Source organism: Gekko japonicus, unplaced genomic scaffold, assembly GCF_001447785.1.
Source record: "Gekko japonicus isolate JY-2015 unplaced genomic scaffold, Gekko_japonicus_V1.1 scaffold2223, whole genome shotgun sequence".
NCBI lineage: Eukaryota > Metazoa > Chordata > Lepidosauria > Squamata > Gekkonidae > Gekko > Gekko japonicus.
In genome coordinates, this window is record NW_015172072.1 from 110,403 (window position 1) to 130,022 (window position 19,620).

At 50.3% G+C, this 19,620-nt stretch overlaps 1 protein-coding gene across 1 annotated transcript in view; it reads right to left on the bottom strand.

Annotated features, from left to right (window-relative positions):
* Nucleotides 1-18,175, bottom strand: part of AHCYL2 (adenosylhomocysteinase like 2) — a 53,044-nt gene extending 34,869 nt beyond the window's left edge. Inside the window, exons 1-5 of the mRNA XM_015420859.1 lie at nucleotides 18,067-18,175; nucleotides 7,627-7,770; nucleotides 5,348-5,448; nucleotides 2,878-2,980; nucleotides 360-454 (exon numbers count right to left, since the gene is read on the bottom strand). Coding sequence (XP_015276345.1) covers nucleotides 360-454; nucleotides 2,878-2,980; nucleotides 5,348-5,446 — 297 coding nt within the window. The 5' untranslated portion in view covers nucleotides 5,447-5,448; nucleotides 7,627-7,770; nucleotides 18,067-18,175. The remainder of the gene's footprint in view (nucleotides 1-359; nucleotides 455-2,877; nucleotides 2,981-5,347; nucleotides 5,449-7,626; nucleotides 7,771-18,066) is intronic.
* Nucleotides 18,176-19,620: the final 1,445 nt, after the last annotated feature.

The following is a 19,620-nucleotide window of genomic DNA, read 5'->3' on the forward strand; positions in this document are numbered from 1 at the left end:
GCCTGCTTCGGACGGGCACTCTCCACCAGTAGACTCACCCCCCCACCCTCGCCTCTCGGACTGGCAGGTGAAACGGGGGGGGGGGGGGGGGAGATGATGTCACCCCCATATGCCAACATCACTTCAAGGTGAAAACCCAGACACGACATGACACAACATTAGTCGACGCTCTACAAACTCTATGGCAATACAGTAGAGTTTCTAGAGTGTCGACCGACATGCTGACGATCCATTTGAGGTTTTCACTTGGACACAATGTTGGCACCCCCCCAAAGATGGGGGGGGGTGCCAACCAGGAGCCTGGCATTCCCAATTAGATTCCCAAGGGCTTTTCATTGGCGCTCTGCTCTGGGACTCACCATGTTGGGCTGCCACCCCTCAACGTTGACACAGCGATCGATGCACCACCAGAAGTCATCCTCGGACTCTCCTTTCCAGGCAAAAACAGAAAATCCTGCACGTGTAAGAAAGAGAGAGGGAGAGTGTCAGACTCATGTATAAGGTGTGCGCTCTGGACAACAGCAAGAAGAACATGGTACGGGATGCTACGGACGTGGAAGACCATGACTGTTGTGCTCCACGGTCTTCAGAAATAGCTGCTGCTTCCTAGTTTCAGGTTCTCTGTCAAATGTGAATCATACACGTTTACACACAGTATTGAAAGCGTGAGGGAAATGCCGATCGCCACTTTGGAGCCAGGCAGCATTTTCCCCTCCAGGCCAGTTTGGCCAGGGATCCTGGAGGGTTTTTTAAAAAATTATTAGTGTTCCCTCTAAGCTGAGTTAGTGTGAGCTAGCCCACAGTTTTCCAGCCTCCAGCTTACACATTTTTGTCTCGGCTCAGGAAGGACGGGGCTCCAGAGCAAACTGATTTCTGCAGCAGCCAAATAGCTCGTCCACGACTTTAATGCCAGGAGCTCACAAAGAAAAATTTCTGTTCACAAGACTCCACAGCTTAGAGGGAACATTGCCCCCAAGGGCACTACGGTCGGTGACACAACATCTGCTGGTGACCCCAGGCCCTAAGAAGGCCAGGCTTGCTGGTACTAGGGCCAAGGCCTTTTCGGTGGCGGCTCCTACCTGGTGGAAGGAGCTCCTGGAAGAGATCAGGGCCCTGCGGGACCTTGCACAGTTCCGCAGGGCCTGTAAGACGGAGCTCTTCCGCCAGGCTTTCGATTAGGAGCCGCCGCCACCACCACCACTACCACCACCAACATCGAGTTTGGTAACAGCGGAGTATTGGAATGGCCTGGCGACAAACAAACTGCAGCACTATGGCGCATGGAGGCCACTGAGTTGACATCTGTTTAAATACCCTCCTGATGTTGTTGTTGTTCAGTCGCACAGTCGAGTCCGACTCTTCGTGACCCTGTGGACCAGCTCCCTCCAGGCCTTCCGGTCTTCCGCCGTCCTCTGAAGTTGGCTCAATTTCATGTTCGTTGCATCGATGACGCTGTCTAACCATCTCATCCTTTGCCGTCCCCGTCTTCTTTGACCTTCAATCTTTCCCAGCATCAGGGTCTTCTCCTCCAGGGAGTGCTCCCTTCTCCCTTTGGTGGCCAAAGTATTTGAGCTTCAGTTTCATTATCTGGCCTTCCAGGGAACAGTCAGGGTTGATTTCTTTTAGGATTGACTGATTTGTTCTTCTTGCAGTCCAAGGGACTCTCAAGAGTCTTCTCCAGCACCATAGTTCAAAAGAATTTATTCTTCGGCGCTCAGCCTTCCTTACAGTCCAACTCTCGCAGCCATACATGACTACTGGGAATACCATTGCTTTGACCATGCGGACTTTTGTTGGCAGGGTGATGTCTCTACTTTTTATCAGGCTGTTTAGGTTCGCCATCGCTTTCCTCCCAAGGAGCAGGCGTCTTTTAATTTCTTGGCTGCTGTCACAGTCTGCGGTGATCTGGGCACCCTCCTGATACCATCTACTAAATGGAAGACTGCTATCTTGGACCATCTTGGAGCAGTTTATTTTGTAAATTTGGTAACTATTTGTTTTTATCCTGTTTTTATGTACCGGCATGCGTGCCCTGATGTTAGCCGCCCTGAGCCCGTTCGCGGGGAGGGAGGCCAAGAAATCGAATGAATAAATATTTATTTATTTATATTTATATTTGGATTTATATCCTGCCCTACCCCGAAGGCTCAGGGCGGCCGACAAGGGCACCATGTGCCAAGGTTACAACAATGAACACATAGTTTAAAAACAATAAATGACAATAAAATACAGTAACAAATTTGCAACACAGATTTAACCAAGATGGGTAGATCTTAACCTCCATAGCAGCTCCCTGAGATCTTATCATCCAATCCGTGCCCAGGCACCTTGCTCCCCCCATAGGGACCAAACAATCATGATGGTAATACGACAGTGCCCAGGAGGCGGAGGTGGAATAGTGGTGGCGGCGGCTCCTACTCAAAGGCCTGGCGGAAGAGCTCCGTCTTGCAGGCCCTGTGGAACTGAGAAAGGTCCCGTAGGGCCCGGATCTCTTCCGGGAGCTCCTTCCACCAGGTAGGAGCCGCCACCGAAAATACCCCAAAAATAAATAAGTAAATAAAGAAATAAATGTATTTGATTTATTAATCGCCCCATCCTAGCTTGCGCCAGGCTCTGGGCCAACGTGCAACAGAGGCACAAAGCCACAGGGTGAATACACAAAACATTAAGAATTCAAAATACCAGAAGCCCTGGCAACAGCAAAACCATAGTCAGGAAGTCGCTTTCCCCCTGAGATACAGGGAAGGTTCTCTCCCTGAGGTGTAAGTTCCTTTCCTTTGACCCGGAAGTGTCCCGAGCTCCCGCCCAATCACTCTTTGGCCGCTATACCGCTGACCTTTTAAGAGAGCTCTGTCTAGGAGGCGGCTGAATCCTTACCACTCTCGGCCAGGGCGGCAGCCACTTCGTTGAGGGTGGAGTAGATGTTGCAGGCAGCCCACCGGCACTGAGCACCCAAGGCACCGAGGGTTTCCATGAGAACCTGCCAACGGAGAGGAAGAGAGTGAGCCGGGCGGGTGGGCCCAGCATGGTCCGGGCTCCCTTGGAGTCAGAGGAACAGGAGGAGGAGGAGGAGGAGGAGGAGAAGGAGGAGGAGAAGGAGGAGGAGGAGAAGAAGAGGAAGAAGAGGAAGAAGAAGAGGAGGAGGAGGAGGAGGAGGAGATTGGATTTATACCCCGCCCTTCACTCGGAGTCTCAGAGCGGCTTACAAACTCCTCTCCCTTCCCCCTCCCCACAACAGATACCCCCCGTGAGGCAGGCGGGGCTGAGAGAGCTCTTTGGAGGACTGCTCTTGAGAGAACAGCTCTGAGAGAACTTGTGACTGACCCGAGGTCACCCAGCAGCTGCAAGCGGAGGAGTGGGGAATCAAACCCGATTCTCCCAGATTAGGGTCCACACACTTAACTACACCAAACTGGCTGAGAGGAGAGAGGGAAAAGGCACTCTTGGCTCATACCAACAGCAGTGGTGTGCCAGTCTGCTCACCTCTAAAGGCTTTTCTTGTTGCGTAGAGTTTACCACATCCCCAGGCGCCCCTCGAGCACATGAGAAGACAGAGGTTCGGTGGGTTAGCAGAAAGGCAGACCAGGGACTTCAGACCTCTCCTGCCTTGGACGGGGGTTATACTCTCCTTGAAAAGCCACATTCACATTTTTGGGGGAGGCGCTACTCGATACAGTGGTCATCTTACAAAACCAGGCGGCTGCGGTGGCTCGGAGTGCTGGCGTTACCAGCCGCATCCGTTTCCGGGTCTGTCCGCTCTAGCCACTGTGATCCATGCCGTGGTGACATCTAGACTACTGCAATGTGCTCTGCTTGGGGCTGCCCTTAAAGAGTGTTGAAACGAGAATATGCCCAGTAAGCGGCGAGGCTCCTGCCACTTGTCCCGGCCCAGACTAATTACTACAATTATCTTGCCAGTTATAAAAACTGTCCCCTCCCTCCGATGATGGCGGAATGGGCAGATGACAGGCAAAACAGAGGGGTATACCCAAGAAACTGCCGCCCCCTAGGGGCTGAAGAGATGGGCTGTTGACCTGGGAAGCGCAGGACCGGTGAAGACGAACGAGAGCCAGCCCCTAATGGAGGGAGTGGAAAACTCCCTTCCCAAGCGGCCTCCCAAACTCCCTCAAGCACGGGCTTCCTAAAAAGCCCAACGAGCTCCCCCCGAATACCTGTGGCTGCCTTATACTGAATCAGACCCTCGGTCCATCAAGGGTCAGTATCGTCCACTCAGACTGACAGCAGCTCTCCAGGTCGCCGGTGGAAGTCTTTCACGTCACCTGCAATGCTCCCTCCAAGCTGTGGAGTCTTGTGAGCAACAATGCTACTTGGTGAGCTCCTGGCATTAAAGCTGAGAGCCGGCGACTTGGCTGCTGCATAAATTAGCTGGCTCTGGAGCCGTCCCTTCCTGAGCTGAGACAGACAATGTGTGAGCCGGAGGCTAAAAACCCGTGAGCTAGCTCACACTAACTCAGCTTAGAGGGAACACTGCCTACAAGCTGATTCTTACTGGACTTGCTGGGGAATTAATCCGGGGGCCTTCTACATGCCAAGCAGATGCTCTACCGCTGAGCCACAGCCTGTCCCCGGAGAGATACTAATTGCCACAGAGGCACTAATTTCCCATGCATCAGCTTGGTTTCCCCAAACTGGGGATTGTTCTAGGGCAGCTGAATTGGCAGGAGGCGGCAAAACCTCTAGGAATCATACTGCCAACGTTGGTGCTTTCCACAGACTGATGTCTGTTTTGCTGCTGGAGCCAAGGAACAGGCTATTTTATATTCCCACTGCTTTTTGAGCAGGTGCACTTTGGGCCGGTGCGAATCACCACAAAGCGGGATGCATGTCTAAGGCCGCCCTGCCAAGGTGAAGGGGAAGAAGAAGGGGAAGGAGGAGGAGGAGGAGGAGAAGAAGAAGAGGAGGAGGAGGGGATTTATACCCCACCCTTCACTACCCAAAGGAGTCTCAGAGCGGCTTACAAACTCCTCTCCCTTCCCTTCCCCACCACAGACACCCTGTGAGGCGGGTGGGGCTGAGAGAGCTCTCTTGAGAACTGCTCTTGAGAGAAGAAGAGATTGGATTTATACCCTGCATTTCACTACCCAAAGGTGTCTCAGAGCGGCTTACAAACTCCTTTCCCTCCCCACAAAAGACACCCTGTGAGGTGGGTGGGGCTGAGAGAGCTCTTGACAGAAACTACTCTTTTTTCAAGAACAAGTCTGACAGAACTATGGCTTGTCCAAGGTCATCCAGCAGGTGCAAGTGGAGGAGTGGGGAATCAAACCCGGCTCTCCCAGATTAGAGTCCGCGCACTCAACCAAAGGGAAGGGAAGGAGTAAAAGCTTACCGCAGTCTGGGCGGTGATATGCGTACAGCCCACGATCTTGGCTCCAGCCAATGGCTTCTCTCCCTGAGCCCGTTTCCTCAAGGCCATGAGAGCAGGCATTTCTAGAAGGAAGGGATCCAGAGGAGTTAGGCGTGTTAGTCTGTCACTGAGAAATCGTAAAAAGCCCAGTAGCGACTTTAAGACTGACAAACTTTATTGTAGCGTAAGCTTCCGAGAAACACAGCTCTCTTCGTCGGATGGAAGATGGGAGAAATTCATAAAATGGAAGGCTCCCGAAGCCGCAGGAAGTTCCCTTTCTGAAAACAGGCTGCCTCTTGAAAAGGAAGCACACGTCGTGCATGTACCTTTTCGTGGGATAATCCCCAGGGACAGGGGTGTAAATATAGGGGGGGGTTGCGCATTTTCCTTTTCCTCACCTGTGTGTTCCTGTTGCGGGGGGGGGGTGTGTTCTGCACGTTTGCTCCCTCTAGTGGTGGATTCGATATTATGTTGCTTTATATCCAGCATAAAACCCTGCAGGTTAAATCTGCAGGGAGATATGCTGGACACACAGCGATGTAATAATGAACCCACCACTAGAGGGAGCAAAACACATGAGGAGGAGGAGGAGGAGGAGGAGACTGGATTTATACCCCGCTCTTCACTCGGAGTCTCTGAGCGGCTTACAAACTCCTCTCCCTTCCCCTCCCCACAACAGACACCCTGGGAGGTAGGCGGGGCTGAGAGAGCTCTTTGGAGGACTGATCTTGAGAGAACAGCTCTGAGAGAACTGTGGCTTGCCAAAGGAAAAAGTTACTTTTTCCCCACCATAGAGAACAATGGAGGGGATAGGGGCAACCTGTTTGGGAGCCCGTAGAATTGGACCCCCTGGTCCAATGTTCTTCAAACTTGATTTGTATCTTGGGGAGAGGCTCCAGCAGCTACCCTGCAAGTATGGAGCCCCTCCCTCAAACCCCCTCCCCTCCAGCCTACAGAATATACCCTATGTTTTCTCCATTGACTTCAATGGCCCATAGGATATAATGGGGCCAATTCAGATCAGAGAATCTGAATCAGCCTGCAGCAGCCCGAAAGGGGTCCGAATGGGTCATGGGTTCAGACGAACCGAATGCACATCCCTACTCCGGCATCCTGTCTCACACAGTGGCCAACCAGGTCCTCTGGAGGGCCAACAACAGGGCAGAGAGGCCGAGGCCTTCATAAGAACATCAGAAGAGCCCTGCTGGATCAGACCAGTGAGGGTCCAACCAGTCCAGCATCCTGTCTCATACAGTGGCCAACCAGTTCCTCTGGAGGGCCAACAACAGGGCATAGAGGCCGAGGCCTTCATAAGAACATCAGAAGAGCCCTGCTGGATCAGACCAGTGAGGGTCCATCTAGTCCAGCATCCTGTCTCACACAGTGGCCAACCAGGTCCTCTGGAGGGCCAACAACAGGGCAGAGAGGCCGAGGCCTTCATAAGAACATCAGAAGAGCCCTGCTGGATCAGACCAGTGAGGGTCCATCTAGTCCAGCATCCTGTCTCACACAGTGGCCAACCAGGTCCTCTGGAGGGCCAACAACAGGGCAGAGAGGCCGAGGCCTTCATAAGAACATCAGAAGAGCCCTGCTGGATCAGACCAGTGAGGGTCCATCTAGTCCAGCCTCCTGTCTCACACAGTGGCCAACCAGTTCCTCTGGAGGGCCAACAACAGGGCAGAGAGGCCAAGGCCTTCATAAGAACATCAGAAGAGCCCTGCTGGATCGAGTCCAGCATCCTGCCTCACAAACTTCCTCACTGTGAGAGTGGTTGAGCAGTGTAACAGACTGCCTCGGGAGGTGGTGGATGCTCCTTTGCTGGACGTTTTCAAGAGGAGGCTGGACGACCATCTTTCGGGTATGCTGTAGGGCTCTTTTGGCTCTTCTCCTGAGGAGTGCAGGGGGTTGGACTGGATGACCTGCAAGGTCCCTTCCAGCTCTGACATTCTATCCTGCATTTCTTTTTCCGTTTCCTTTGTTGCAACTGAACGGGAGCAATGCCAGAATGGGGAATGAATGGGGGGGACGATACTGGAGAACGTGGCCGCTTTTGGAGGAAGGGGGTGTCACTGCTTCACGCCCCCCCCACTGAGGTCCCTCCCCAAACCCCACCCTCCCTAGGCTCCGCCCTGAAATCTCCAGGAGTTTCCCGGCCTGGAGTTGGCAACCCTAGACGTAGGGCAGAAGGCAAAGTTGGGGCTTGCCGAGGCCCAGAGCACCTTGCGCGCCGAAAGCGTCCGCCCCGGCCCCGACTGCCTTACCCTGTTCGGCGATTTCGATTTCCCGGCGCCCGAACTCGGCCTGCTTGATGTTCTTCACGCAGAAGTCGCTGTTGCCCTTGGAGTTCTTCTGCTGCTTGTCCCGGGGGGAGGTCTCGTCATCGGAGCTGTCTGTGTACGAGGCAGCTGGGGGGGGGAGAAAGGAGTTTACTGGCCGCCACGGTAACCCAAGCGGGCACACACACACAAGAACGCAGAATCAGGACGTTTATGTGCTTATTTAAAACATTTCTATTGTGCCTTAGCTCCTGGAAATTAAGGCAGCGCACAGAGCAGCAACCGGTTTGCAAAGGCATCGATCAACAGCAGCAAAACAGATTAAAAGGCACAGTTCACCAAATTAAACACATTCAGACTTAACATTTGTGAGTAAACAGAGTTAGGGACAAGTCAGCAGTGAGTATGGGACAAAACACGCTCTACTGCTGAGCCACAAGCCCCTCTCCAAACAGAGGAGCTATTTGCAATGTTCCCTCTAATCCCCCCCCCCAGCAGTGCGGTTGACATTCTGAGCAGAATATAACTGCTGTAATCTCCAAACGGGCAACGGGAGGTGCAAGACCCTCTGGGGCTCCAGACTGCTGTTGAGTAGGGCTTCCTGTGTTCATGAGCGTCCGCTCACATGCACGGTTTAGAGGGAAGAAGAAGAGAAGAGATTGGATTTATACTCTGCCCTTCTCTACCCAAAGGAGTCTCAGAGCGGCTTACAAACTCCTTTCCCTTTCCCTTCCCCTCCTCACAACAGACACCCTGTGAGGTAGGTGGGGCTTAGAGAGCTCTGACAGAAAGTGCTCTTTTTCAAGAACAGCTCTGACAGAACTATGGCTTGCCCAAGGTCATCCAGCCAGGTGCAAGTGGGGGAGTGGGGAATCAAACCTGGTTCTCCCAGATTAGAGTCCGCACACTTAACCACTACACGCGCACTACACTACTACACGCGCACTACACCAAACTGGGAACACTGGTTGGGACAATGCTCACAGGAATTCAACTACATTTTGCATGACTACGGATGGAGAGCGGGCAACCCCAACTCTGGCCTCGCCCACAAGCCCTTCTGCAGCTTCCCACTCCGTTGAAGGCCCCCTGCCCAGCTCCAAAACTTCATTTGCTCCACGCGCTTACCCGAAAGCCGAGAGCAAATTAGAAAGGAGCCTGGGTCCAACCGTGATGAGTAGTGAGAATCCGGACAACTACAGTTGCCTTCGGACTCCCGCACCTGGCCGGACTCCCGCATCTGGCCCTCTCGTGCGTTCATCGCCTCTGCGTGGAGCTCTTCTCCCCAACGGGAAAGGGCAGCAGCGGACAGAGAGCCTCCTGGACCTCTCGGGCAAATCAATTGTGCTCAGGGGACACAGTTGAGTCACAGATCATCATTGTGACCTGGAGTTCCAAAGGCCAGATGGAATCGAGTGTCAGACTGACTGGCCTTCCTGTACTGTGGCCATCTCGCAGCGGCAGGCAAGCCCGAGGCTGGTGTGTGTGTTTAGGTAGGCCCCAGAGAGGCGTTCAATGCCCGCGGGTACCCCGTCGGTCACCGCGGCTCCCTTACTCCAAACTGGCCTCCCGCGACCTATGTTTTTTTACTTGGCCCTTGCCATCTGTGCGCGCCTCAGCCTGTTCTTGATTCTGCCTAGAGGTGGAGTACTGTACTCCCACTAGAACGTGTACATTTGCTCAGAGGGGCACAAGCTCATTCTAATTTCACCATTTGGGCTTGACATTTCACAAGGGATACAGAAAATGCATCCCCTCCCCCCCCATACATGGCTTCGCCCTCATGCTTGAACATGTTTACACCATTCGACGTAGTTGAACCAATACAATGTCTGAAAAAAAACATGTGACAATCAGTCCTGAACCTCTAAAGCTGCCTTCGGTGGAGCCAGAGAGCTGGTCCAAGTAGCTGACGGCATGCGCAGAACGTCTGAATAATAATGATATCAGGATGCTGTATCTGAGCTATATACAGTGGCTTTTATTTACAGTTATTTACACAGTCCATTCCACCATGCGGTATCCCAGATTCATAGAACTGACCGACAAGGTGCTTCGCAATACACTCTTCCACTGGTGTGGAACACTTGCCTCTGGACTACATTACATATATACAGTACTTGCACCAATCAGAGTCATTTTGCCAACTCATGGTGACATAGTTAATTAGCTGATGCAACCTAGTGCAACTTGCATCTGGTGACCCTGTCACATGACAGTCTTACCTGTCACCCAGATCAGTTTAATCTGACATGTGTGCATCATTGGCTGTCATCTTGCATACATATAATACAATATGCCAACACGCCTCCCAAGATACAGCCTATACAAATGATAGTTTACTTTTTAACACTTTAAATCTATTTACAGGTACACACTTTGTAAATAAATCAGCCAGCTTATCCTCAGAATTACAGTACTGAATGTTAATAAAATTTGTACACACAGCAACCCTTACATTCTGATACCTGATTGTGATGTGTTTACTTCTGGTTTTTACCCCTTGATTTTTAGCCAACTGTGCAGCTGCCAAGCTGTCACAAAAAACCTTGATAGGTAAATCACACTTTATACAAAAGTCTTTTAATAATTGGTGAAACCATTCCAACTGAATAATTACATCACTTATAGCGGAGAATTCCGATTCACAGGAACTTAATGAAATATGTGCCTGTTTGATTGATTTCCATCCCACCAGGGCACCTAATACAGAAATTGTGAACCCTGTGGTCGACCTTGAATCCGGCCTTTCCCCCCAACTTGCATCACTGAAGGCTGACAGACCGTCTGTTTGTGCATCCACCTTTAGCACTAATTTTTCACTTGCTGTGCCCTTAAGGTACCGGAGCACTCTTTTTGCTGCAACCCAGTCTCTTTGATAAGGACATTGACATTGTTGACACAACCAATGCACAGCTATAGAGATATCTGGCCTTGTGCAGCATGACAAATACAGTAGAGACCCAACCAACGATTGATATAACTGTTTGTGAGGAAACATTTCTCCCTGCTCCTCTTTTAGGTAGTTTACTGTTACAGGCGTCTCAGTAACGTGAGCTTCACTCATGCCAAACCTTTCAATGAGCTGCAAGATCTTTTGCTCTTGGCAAAGAGTGTAATTACCTTGTTCATTCTTGCTTATCTGTACACCCAGATAACTCTGTATTTCGCCCAGATCCTTCATGTTAAACACTGATCTTAATGTTTCTGTAAACCAGTCCAATTGTTGTTGTGACGTGTACAATAAACAAAGGTCATCTACATAATAAAAGAGCCAGTAAAGCTGTCCTTTTAACTCTTTGCTGTATAAACATGGATCAGCTATACTCTGTTTGAAACCTTTATTTACCAGAGCATTATGAAGACATCGTCCCCATTCAAACGCGCTCTGCTTTAACCCGTAAAGAGCTTTGTTTAACCTTAGAACAGATGTATCAGACCCTGAATGAAACCCAGGTATCTGTTCCATGTAAATTTCCTCTTTCAAAGGAGCATTCAAGTACGCGGTTTCAATATCAAAGTGTCTCACTCTCATCCCCTTTGCTGCAGCCGCAGCCAGAGCAACCCTTATTGTTTCATTTCTGACCGTGCTTTGAAAAGTTTCATCATAATCTTGATATTGCCTCTGATCAAAGCCTTTACCGACCAGACGTGCTTTGTAGAGCACCTCACCATTCGGCTTGTGTTTTAACTTGTAGAGCCATCGACACCCAATTGCCTTCCGTTCCCTAGGCAACTCAGTGGGAGTAAATACCTCGTGTGCTCTGAGAGACTGATACTCAGTTTGCATTGCTGCTTCCCAAGCCTGGCGTTCGGTAGCTGCTAGAGATAACACTTCAGTGTATGTTTCAGGTACCTTTACAAATACATTATTTATACCATATCTCTGAGGTGGTATTCCCTTAGTAATTCTTGTAGACACTCTGGGTATTTGTGGAGAACCTGAACCAGTATCAGAGACTTGCGGTGCTGCTTCGGCACCTTCCTGCTTCACCTCTGTTCCCCCTGTACTGTCAGTAATTGGTAACATGATCTGCTGGGGAGTTTCATTAGCATGAATGTGTGACCAGTTGGCATTCTCGCAAAAATTTGCAGACCTGCTGAATACCAACATGTTGTGAGCGTTCACAAAACGATATGCTTTCATTCCAGTTTGATAACCAATGAAAGTTAATTTTTGTGCCCTGGGACCTCCCTTTCTTCTTTGCTTTAAAGGTATGTTCACCCATGCCTTTGACCCAAAAATTCTTAGGTGCTTCAAAGAAGGATTTTTACCATAGAGAGCCCTATAGGGAATGTCTTCAATTGTTCTACACCAAACTCTGTTGACATTGTAGGTGGCACATCTCAAGCACTCTGCCCAAAAGGACTTTGGTAAACCAGAATCTAATAACATAGAGTGCATCACCGTTTGTATAATTCCTGCTCGTCTTTCCACAATGCTATTTTCCTGAGGACAGGCTGTATTAGCCACTCTGTGTTCAATACCTTGTGCCTTTAACCATTTTTGCAAATCAGTAGCCATAAATTCACCTCCAAAATCAGTTTGAAGCTGCTGAATTTCTGTTCCTAACTGTTTTTGCACCTTTTTTGCCCATGTCTTAATTAATTCACATACCTCTGATTTCCTCTGCATAGGAAATGACCAACAGTACCTGCTGTGGTCGTCAACAATCAAAAGCCCATATCGTTTACCCGATAAGCTATTTTGATAGGGTCCTATTACGTCGGCGTGTACTAGGGCCAATACTTTATCTGTGGACCTTTGACTAGCCTTAGCTACTGGGTGTGTGCGTGATTTACTCTGCTTGCATATATCACAGTCTAAGTACATTTGGCATTTCTTTAACCTATCATGCCCTAGACATGCAAACGTTTTCTCTAATGTTGAGAATGACATGTGCCCCAGCCTTCTATGGTACATGTGGATACATTCATCATGCAATGCTTGATTGCTAATTACAGTTTTCACTTGCCCTGGAACGTTATCAAGAATATATACACCATTCTCCACTTTGCCAGTGGCAAGGACCTTATCTGCCTTCTGTATCACACATTGCTGTTCAGTAAATGTTACCCTGAACCCAGCTTTAGTTAATTCACCGATGCTTAATAAGTTGTGTTGGAGGCTAGGAACGCATAACACATTTTCAAAAGCATGATTCAAACAATGAAAATAAATTGTTCCTTGCACATTTGCTGATGCTGGTGCACCATCAGCCAAACTCACGTGTGCTGGACTAGCTGGCTGAGAGTCAGTCAGCAAGCTTGCGTCCCTTGTGAAATTCTGGGATGCGCCAGAGTCCAGGACCCATTTGTCCCTTTCAGAAGACCCTGACGCTGTCACCAATGTTGCTTGATGGGTGGCCACATGTTGAGGCTTGACACCGCCTCCGTCCTTGAGAACGTTGGTGGCCCTTTCTTTCTTCCGCGGGCAAAATCTTTTGATGTGGCCGGTTTCATTGCACAAAAAACATCTGCGTGCCTTCACGTGTAGAAGCGAAGATGCTTTCTCATCCTGTCGCTGACTCGTATGCTGCAGGCTGGCTAAACACCTGCTTTGGTTGGCTTGCTTCCCAGAATAGCTGGCTTGCTTCCCGGAGTAGCTGGCTGCCGTCCCGGACCTGCTGGCGTTGTTCCCAGGATGGCCGTTTGCCAACTCCCTCTGCCGGCCCCTCTGTTCGGCTTGAAGCAATCTTCCGGTCACATAATCAATTGAAAGATCCTCGGGCTTTACCCCTTCTAGAGCTGCCAGGGTCGGCTCAAAGGATTCAGGCAAAGAGCACAAAATTGTGTAGACCTGGTCTTCTTGAGAGATTTGTTTGCCCCTCTCAGTAAGAAGTTGAAAGCACTCATTTAAAGAGTCTAAGTGCCCTCTTAAATCATCTCCTTCTGCCATAACAGTCCTGTACAATCTCCTCAGGAGGGTAATTATTGAGCCTGAGGTTTTTTGTACATAAATATTTGCCAGAGCGTCCCATGCCTGCTTTGCCGAGGTCTTCCCAAATAGATAAACCAGCTGTGAGTCCGATACACTCAAGACTATAAAAGCCAGTGCCTTGTCTATTTGTATTTTCTCCTCTGGCGTGGGAGCCGCTGGGGGGGCTGAAACAAATGTCCACAGCCCTTCCTTTACAAGGAAGTGCTGCATCTTCATAGCCCACACTGTATAATTGGTGTAACTCAGCTTTTCAACAAACACGGCTGTTGGAGCCAAAGCCATGCTGATAAGCTCACCGGTTCCACTTGGTATCTGCTGCTGGACGGCGTCCTCTGTCTCTCCCGCCTCCTCCGAGCCGGACTGGGACGAGCTGTCGTCCGTGGACTGTGTTACTGCCTGGAAGACGTCCTCTTCCTCCTCCGAAGACATGCACGCTGTAGCTCACCAATTTGGACCTGGCAAACTTCCTCAGCTCAGTGCAGCCTTCTCCAACTGTACTCCAGCTCAGTAGCGCACCTCTGGGCCCATAACCCTGACGGCATGCGCAGAACGTCTGAATAATAATGATATCAGGATGCTGTATCTGAGCTATATACAGTGGCTTTTATTTACAGTTATTTACACAGTCCATTCCACCATGCGGTATCCCAGGTTCATAGAACTGACCGACAAGGTGCTTCGCAATACACTCTTCCACTGGTGTGGAACACTTGCCTCTGGACTACATTACATATATACAGTACTTGCACCAATCAGAGTCATTTTGCCAACTCATGGTGACATAGTTAATTAGCTGATGCAACCTAGTGCAACTTGCATCTGGTGACCCTGTCACATGACAGTCTTACCTGTCACCCAGATCAGTTTAATCTGACATGTGTGCATCATTGGCTGTCATCTTGCATACATATAATACAATATGCCAACAGTAGCCCAATACTGCCTACTCCAGGGCCCCCCAGCATGGAGTCTGAGAGCGCCACAATGCCCACCAAGGATTTTTTAGAAAGTGGGCCTCCTTTTTTGCCCAGCAAGGCTTCTGGTTGGCCACTGGGATTTGACTGGCTGTGCACATGACCGAATGTAAGTGGGGGGGGCGGCCGTTTTGTGGCCGGCTCCGCCTTCTGCGGCGGCCGTTTTGTGGCGGTGCCCGCCACGCTGTGCCGGGCGTCCAAATGTGCCTGCGGCCTCTGAAAGGCTAGGGAACCCCTGGCCGACCCTGATCAGCACAGGCCTCAAGCTAGGGGTCCCTCCAGTCCTGTTTGGAAGGGAAGATGCTAGGGACTGCCAGGGACTCTGTGCAAAGCGAGCCTTCCGCTACCGAGCCACAGCCTGCCCAACAGCTGAACAATCTTTCAGCGGGTACCCTGCTCCTGTTCGGTTACTCGGGAACAGTGTTCCCTCTAAGGTGAGTTAGTGTGAGCTCACGGTTTTTTAGCCTCCGGCTCACGCCTTTTTGTCTTAGCTCAGGAAGGAGGGCTCCAGAGCAAACTAATTGATGCAGCAGCCAAATTGCTTGCTCACAACTTTAATGACAGTAGCTCACAAAGTAGGATTTTTGCTCACAAGACTCAACAGCTTAGAGGGAGCATTGCTTGGGGACGTGCAGAGGATCTGCTTGGACGACCACAGGATACGTGAGCAGGGGGTTGGACTAGATGACCCCAGAGATCCCTTCCAACTCTATGATTCTATGATCCATCTTCCTGAAGGAGATATGCATTTCTATCCTGCACTCCACAACAGCTGGGAGCACGGGGGGAAAGAAGTGTGTCATTGACTTCGTCCAAATGGACTCTTGGCTCAAGGAATCAAAAGCCCTCTCCTTTGAGTCTGCTGATTACTCTTCAAGGCTGGAACTTGCCAAATCCCAGGCGCCAGGCTGCCATGGCACCTGGAAATTCCATAGTGATGAAATGCCTTCATATATTTTGTGGTAGCAATAATTAGAAAACATGGTCATCCACAACATGGAAGGCTGAAATAATGAGTCTGCTTCCTAAATTTTGGGAATACCAAAAATCAGCAAATACTGTGCTACAGACGATTATAAAATATCTCAAATAATTTTTATATATATTTTTGTTTTATATTTTTACAATTTATTCACCATATATTATTTATCATATATGCCTTAATACATAGAAATAATCATATATCAAAACATCTAAGTATCGTCCCTTAATATATCACAAAAGATACTGCACAACCCCTTTATTAGTATCAGTCCTCCTTAATTATACAAACATTTCAAGAGGGAGGACTCCTTTAAGTCTGTTTTGAATGAGTGCTCAGTCTTCCTCCAACAGAGGTCCAGTCAGATTGATATTCTCCTGTTTCAGTGTCTTCCTCAGGGAGTTCGACAGATCTTTCCAAGCACAAGGTTGCCAAATACCAAAATATTTATCCAAATTTTTCAATGAACGCTGCAAAAAGTCTCTCTTAGTGAGCTCAAAGCTTCCTCCGAAGTGAAAAGAAAATTTGGAGGGCTGGCTTCCAGATGGCAAGAAAAGCCTTGATCTAGCCAACTCCTTTTATACCCTCCTAAGGACCAGTTTACATCCCCGTAGAGTTTTCACAGTTCCATGAAGCTGCCGAGTGAGGTCATCCAGCATTATGGAGTGCAGCGTCGTCCATAAAAGGTCTGACACTCAATGTTAGTTTTCTTTTCACCTTACCAGGTTCTGGATTTGAGTTCTGCAACCGGGGGATGCTGTGGCTCAGTGGTAGAGCATCTGCTTGGCGTGCAGAAGGTCCCAGGTTCAATATCCAGCATCTCCAGTTAAAAGATCTGGCAGGAGGTGATGGGGAAGGCCTCAGCCTGAGACCCTGGAGAGCTGCTGCCAGTCTGAGTAGACAATCCTGACTCTGATGGACCAAGGGTCTGACTCAGTATAAGACAGTTTCAGGTGTTCGTGTGCTCCCTCTCCAACTAGAATGGGAGACTGCGGTATGTTCGTTTCCGGAGGAGCGACGGGATTTGAACCTAGCTGTGGCATGTTAGCACCATCTAGTGGATACTGGAGGAAGCAACAGGGGATGGGATTTAAGTTGGACATGAGCTGATGGGGATAAGTTCCCCGCTTCCCCAAGATGAGGGTGGGTAAAAGTCCAATCTGATGGAGAACTGGAGTACTTTGAGCAGGGTGACTCCAGAGCAGTCCTGCTGTTGAATTGCCGTCGCTAAGGACGACTTACAACCACAACACCTTGAACAAATCCACATGTAGTGTCAGAGCCTCTCTCTTTCCCAGGGTCAGAGGAATAAGCGGGTATTCAAATGCTCTGGGAAAAATTTACTCATTGTCCTCTAAAAAATGTAAGTGTCCTGCCTAAGACCTCCTTGCTGGGCGAAGGTATGCAGACCTGCTTGATTCCGTATTCTTTTAAAACTCTTCTTTTTTTGCAAGCCCCATAATCCGTTTTTTAAGCACCGGCTTCCACTACCAGCAGCTGCATGTGGAGGACAGGGCCAGCTCACCCGCTAGGTAAACTAGGCATTTGCCTAGAGCCGGGCCGGCCTGAGGGGCACCAAAAGCCCCCCCCAGCCCCCGCCAAAAGCCTAGTAAAGAAGCCCTGCTTTCCGCCTCGTGCGCCTTGCACACGCCTCAGCGCCCCTCTGGCCCTGGCCCCGCCAAAAGCCCCAGCATGCCGCTGCCGGTGCAGCCAGAAGAAGCCCGGCTGCTTCGCTGCTGGCTTGCCTCGCGCACCTCGCTGAGCTGAGTCAGCGCCTGGGCGCAAATGAGTGCGTGCGGCCAGCGGCGAGTGCCAGCAAGTGATTCACGCTGGCCACGGGCCCGGGAGAAGTCTCCTCCAGAGACTGCCGGCGGGCGGGCCCACCTCACACCTTCCCTCAGGCTCAGGCTGACCCGCTCAGCGCAACTAGTGAAGTGCTTGGGAAACCAGCTGGTAAGTTTTGGGGGAGGGGGGAGGAGGGAGGGAGAGGAGGGGGAAATGGAGGGTTAAAAGCCATTTAAAATTAGGACTGCCAACCTCCAGGCAGGGTCTGGAGACTCCTGGAACTGCTCTCCAGGCAGAAGATCAGTTCTCTGAACTTCCCCTGGCTCTTGGGATCAGTTCCCCTTGGAGAAAATGGCTGCTTTGGAGGGGGCGGGGACAGGGGCATGTAGTCAAAGCTTTGCAACTTGAGTAACTGTGTTGCGTGGTTTTATTTGTGTGCTATTCCCAGGTCTAATCACTGGCATCTCCAGGTAAAAGGATCAGGTAGTCAAAGCTTTGCAACCTGAGTAACCCTGGCTAGACTCCTCCAGAGTCTCGGGCGAAGGTCTTTTGCATCACCTGCTGCCCGATCCTTTTAACTGGAGATGGCGGGGACCTGCTGCATGAATCCTGGGACCTGCTGCATGCCAAGACGAGGCTCTGCCACTGTACCATGGCCTCTCCCTCTGACAACTGCAGACATACATGTACAATTCAGAAGCTGAGGATACCTCTAGGAAAAGGCAGGGCACGAAGGTACCTACCGGAGCTGTAACTGTCTGTTGACGATTGGGAGATCGATCGGGATAGTGAGCGGCGGCCAATCTTCGTGGGGCGCTTGTTGAATTCTTGCTTTTGGTCAGCAAACTGGATCTGTCAAGAGAGAAGCCAGGATTTCACAAAGGGAGGAAGTTAAGAGGGCAGCTCAGGCAATCATTCCAGACCATGTGCTTGTCTCAAGGGAATGCTGCCTGGACTGAGAGTTACAGCAGGGCACAGTTTCCTTCATGCAGATATTATTTGACCAAAGGTTTTTCGGCTTAGTTACTTTGCCTTCCTCATCCCCAAGCAAAGTACTCAGAATAACTCACTGCCACTCACATCTACCCTATTTGACCCAAGTCGAAGCGTTCTGACGTACAGTCACGGGTCAGCTGTGGAGCAGAACTATTAAAAATCTGACCCCGGAACTCCAAAGAGTGTTCGTGGTTTCCTCGCAGGGTATATAAAAAAGGGGGAAGGATTATAAAATTGGGTTCTGATGTTGAGGAATTCGAAATATTTTTCAATCCCTTCAAGAAACCTGGGAGAGCCTCCCCCCCCCCCACATTTCTTTTTAAAGTCAGGCACAGTTCTGACTGAACTGAGAACCATAGAATCATAGAGTTGGACGGTACCTCCAGGGTCATCTAGTCCAACCCCCTGCACAAGGCAGGAAATTCACAAATACCTCCCCCTCCACACACCCAGTGACCCCTGTTCCACGCCCAGAAGATGACAAAAAACCCTCCAGGATCCCCGGCCTGGAGAAGAATTGCTTCTTGACCCCAAAATGGTGATCGGCATTTCCCTGGGCGTGTCAGAAAGGGCCACGAGAACTGAGCACGGAGGCAACCCTCCCTACCCTCCTTCTCATGGCCTGCCTACGTTCACGGAATCCGCATTGCTGTCAGATGGCCGTCTAGCCTCTGCTTGAAAACCTCCAAAGAAGGAGCGCCCACCACCTCCCGAGGAAGCCCGAGAGAAACCTTGAGAGACAGGAGAGACCAAGCAACAGAACTTAAAGCATGTGTGATGTAGTCCTTTGAAAAGCATCCCCTGACCCGGAAGTGAATGGCGGCAGCGAGTGGGTTGGGGTGGGGAGGCCTGGCATCTGACGCCAGCAGCAGGAGGGACCAAAAAAGAACAATAGCTGGAGACAGGGACCCCCGCTCCACAGGAGGCGATTTGGTAAGTGGGGACCTTCTGTCTGTGGCAGAGACTAAGTAGCTCAGGGGGAACCAGTCAAGTGCTCCAGAAACTCAGCGGAACAAAACTAGAGCCCAAACAAAACTCGCACCTTGAAGACTAACTGAATATTCCAGGGTATAAGATGTTGTTAGTCAAAGTGCACTCTGTCAGAACCAAGAAAGCTTATACCCTGTGAAAAAACTGGTAGGCCTTAAAGGTAAGAACGTAAGAAAAGGCATGCTGGATCAGACCATTGCACCTCATACAGTGGCCAGCCAGTTCCTCTGGAGGGCCAGCAACAGGGCATAGAGGCCAAGGCCTTCATAAGAACCTCAGAAGAGCCCTGCTGGATCAGACTAGTGGTCCAT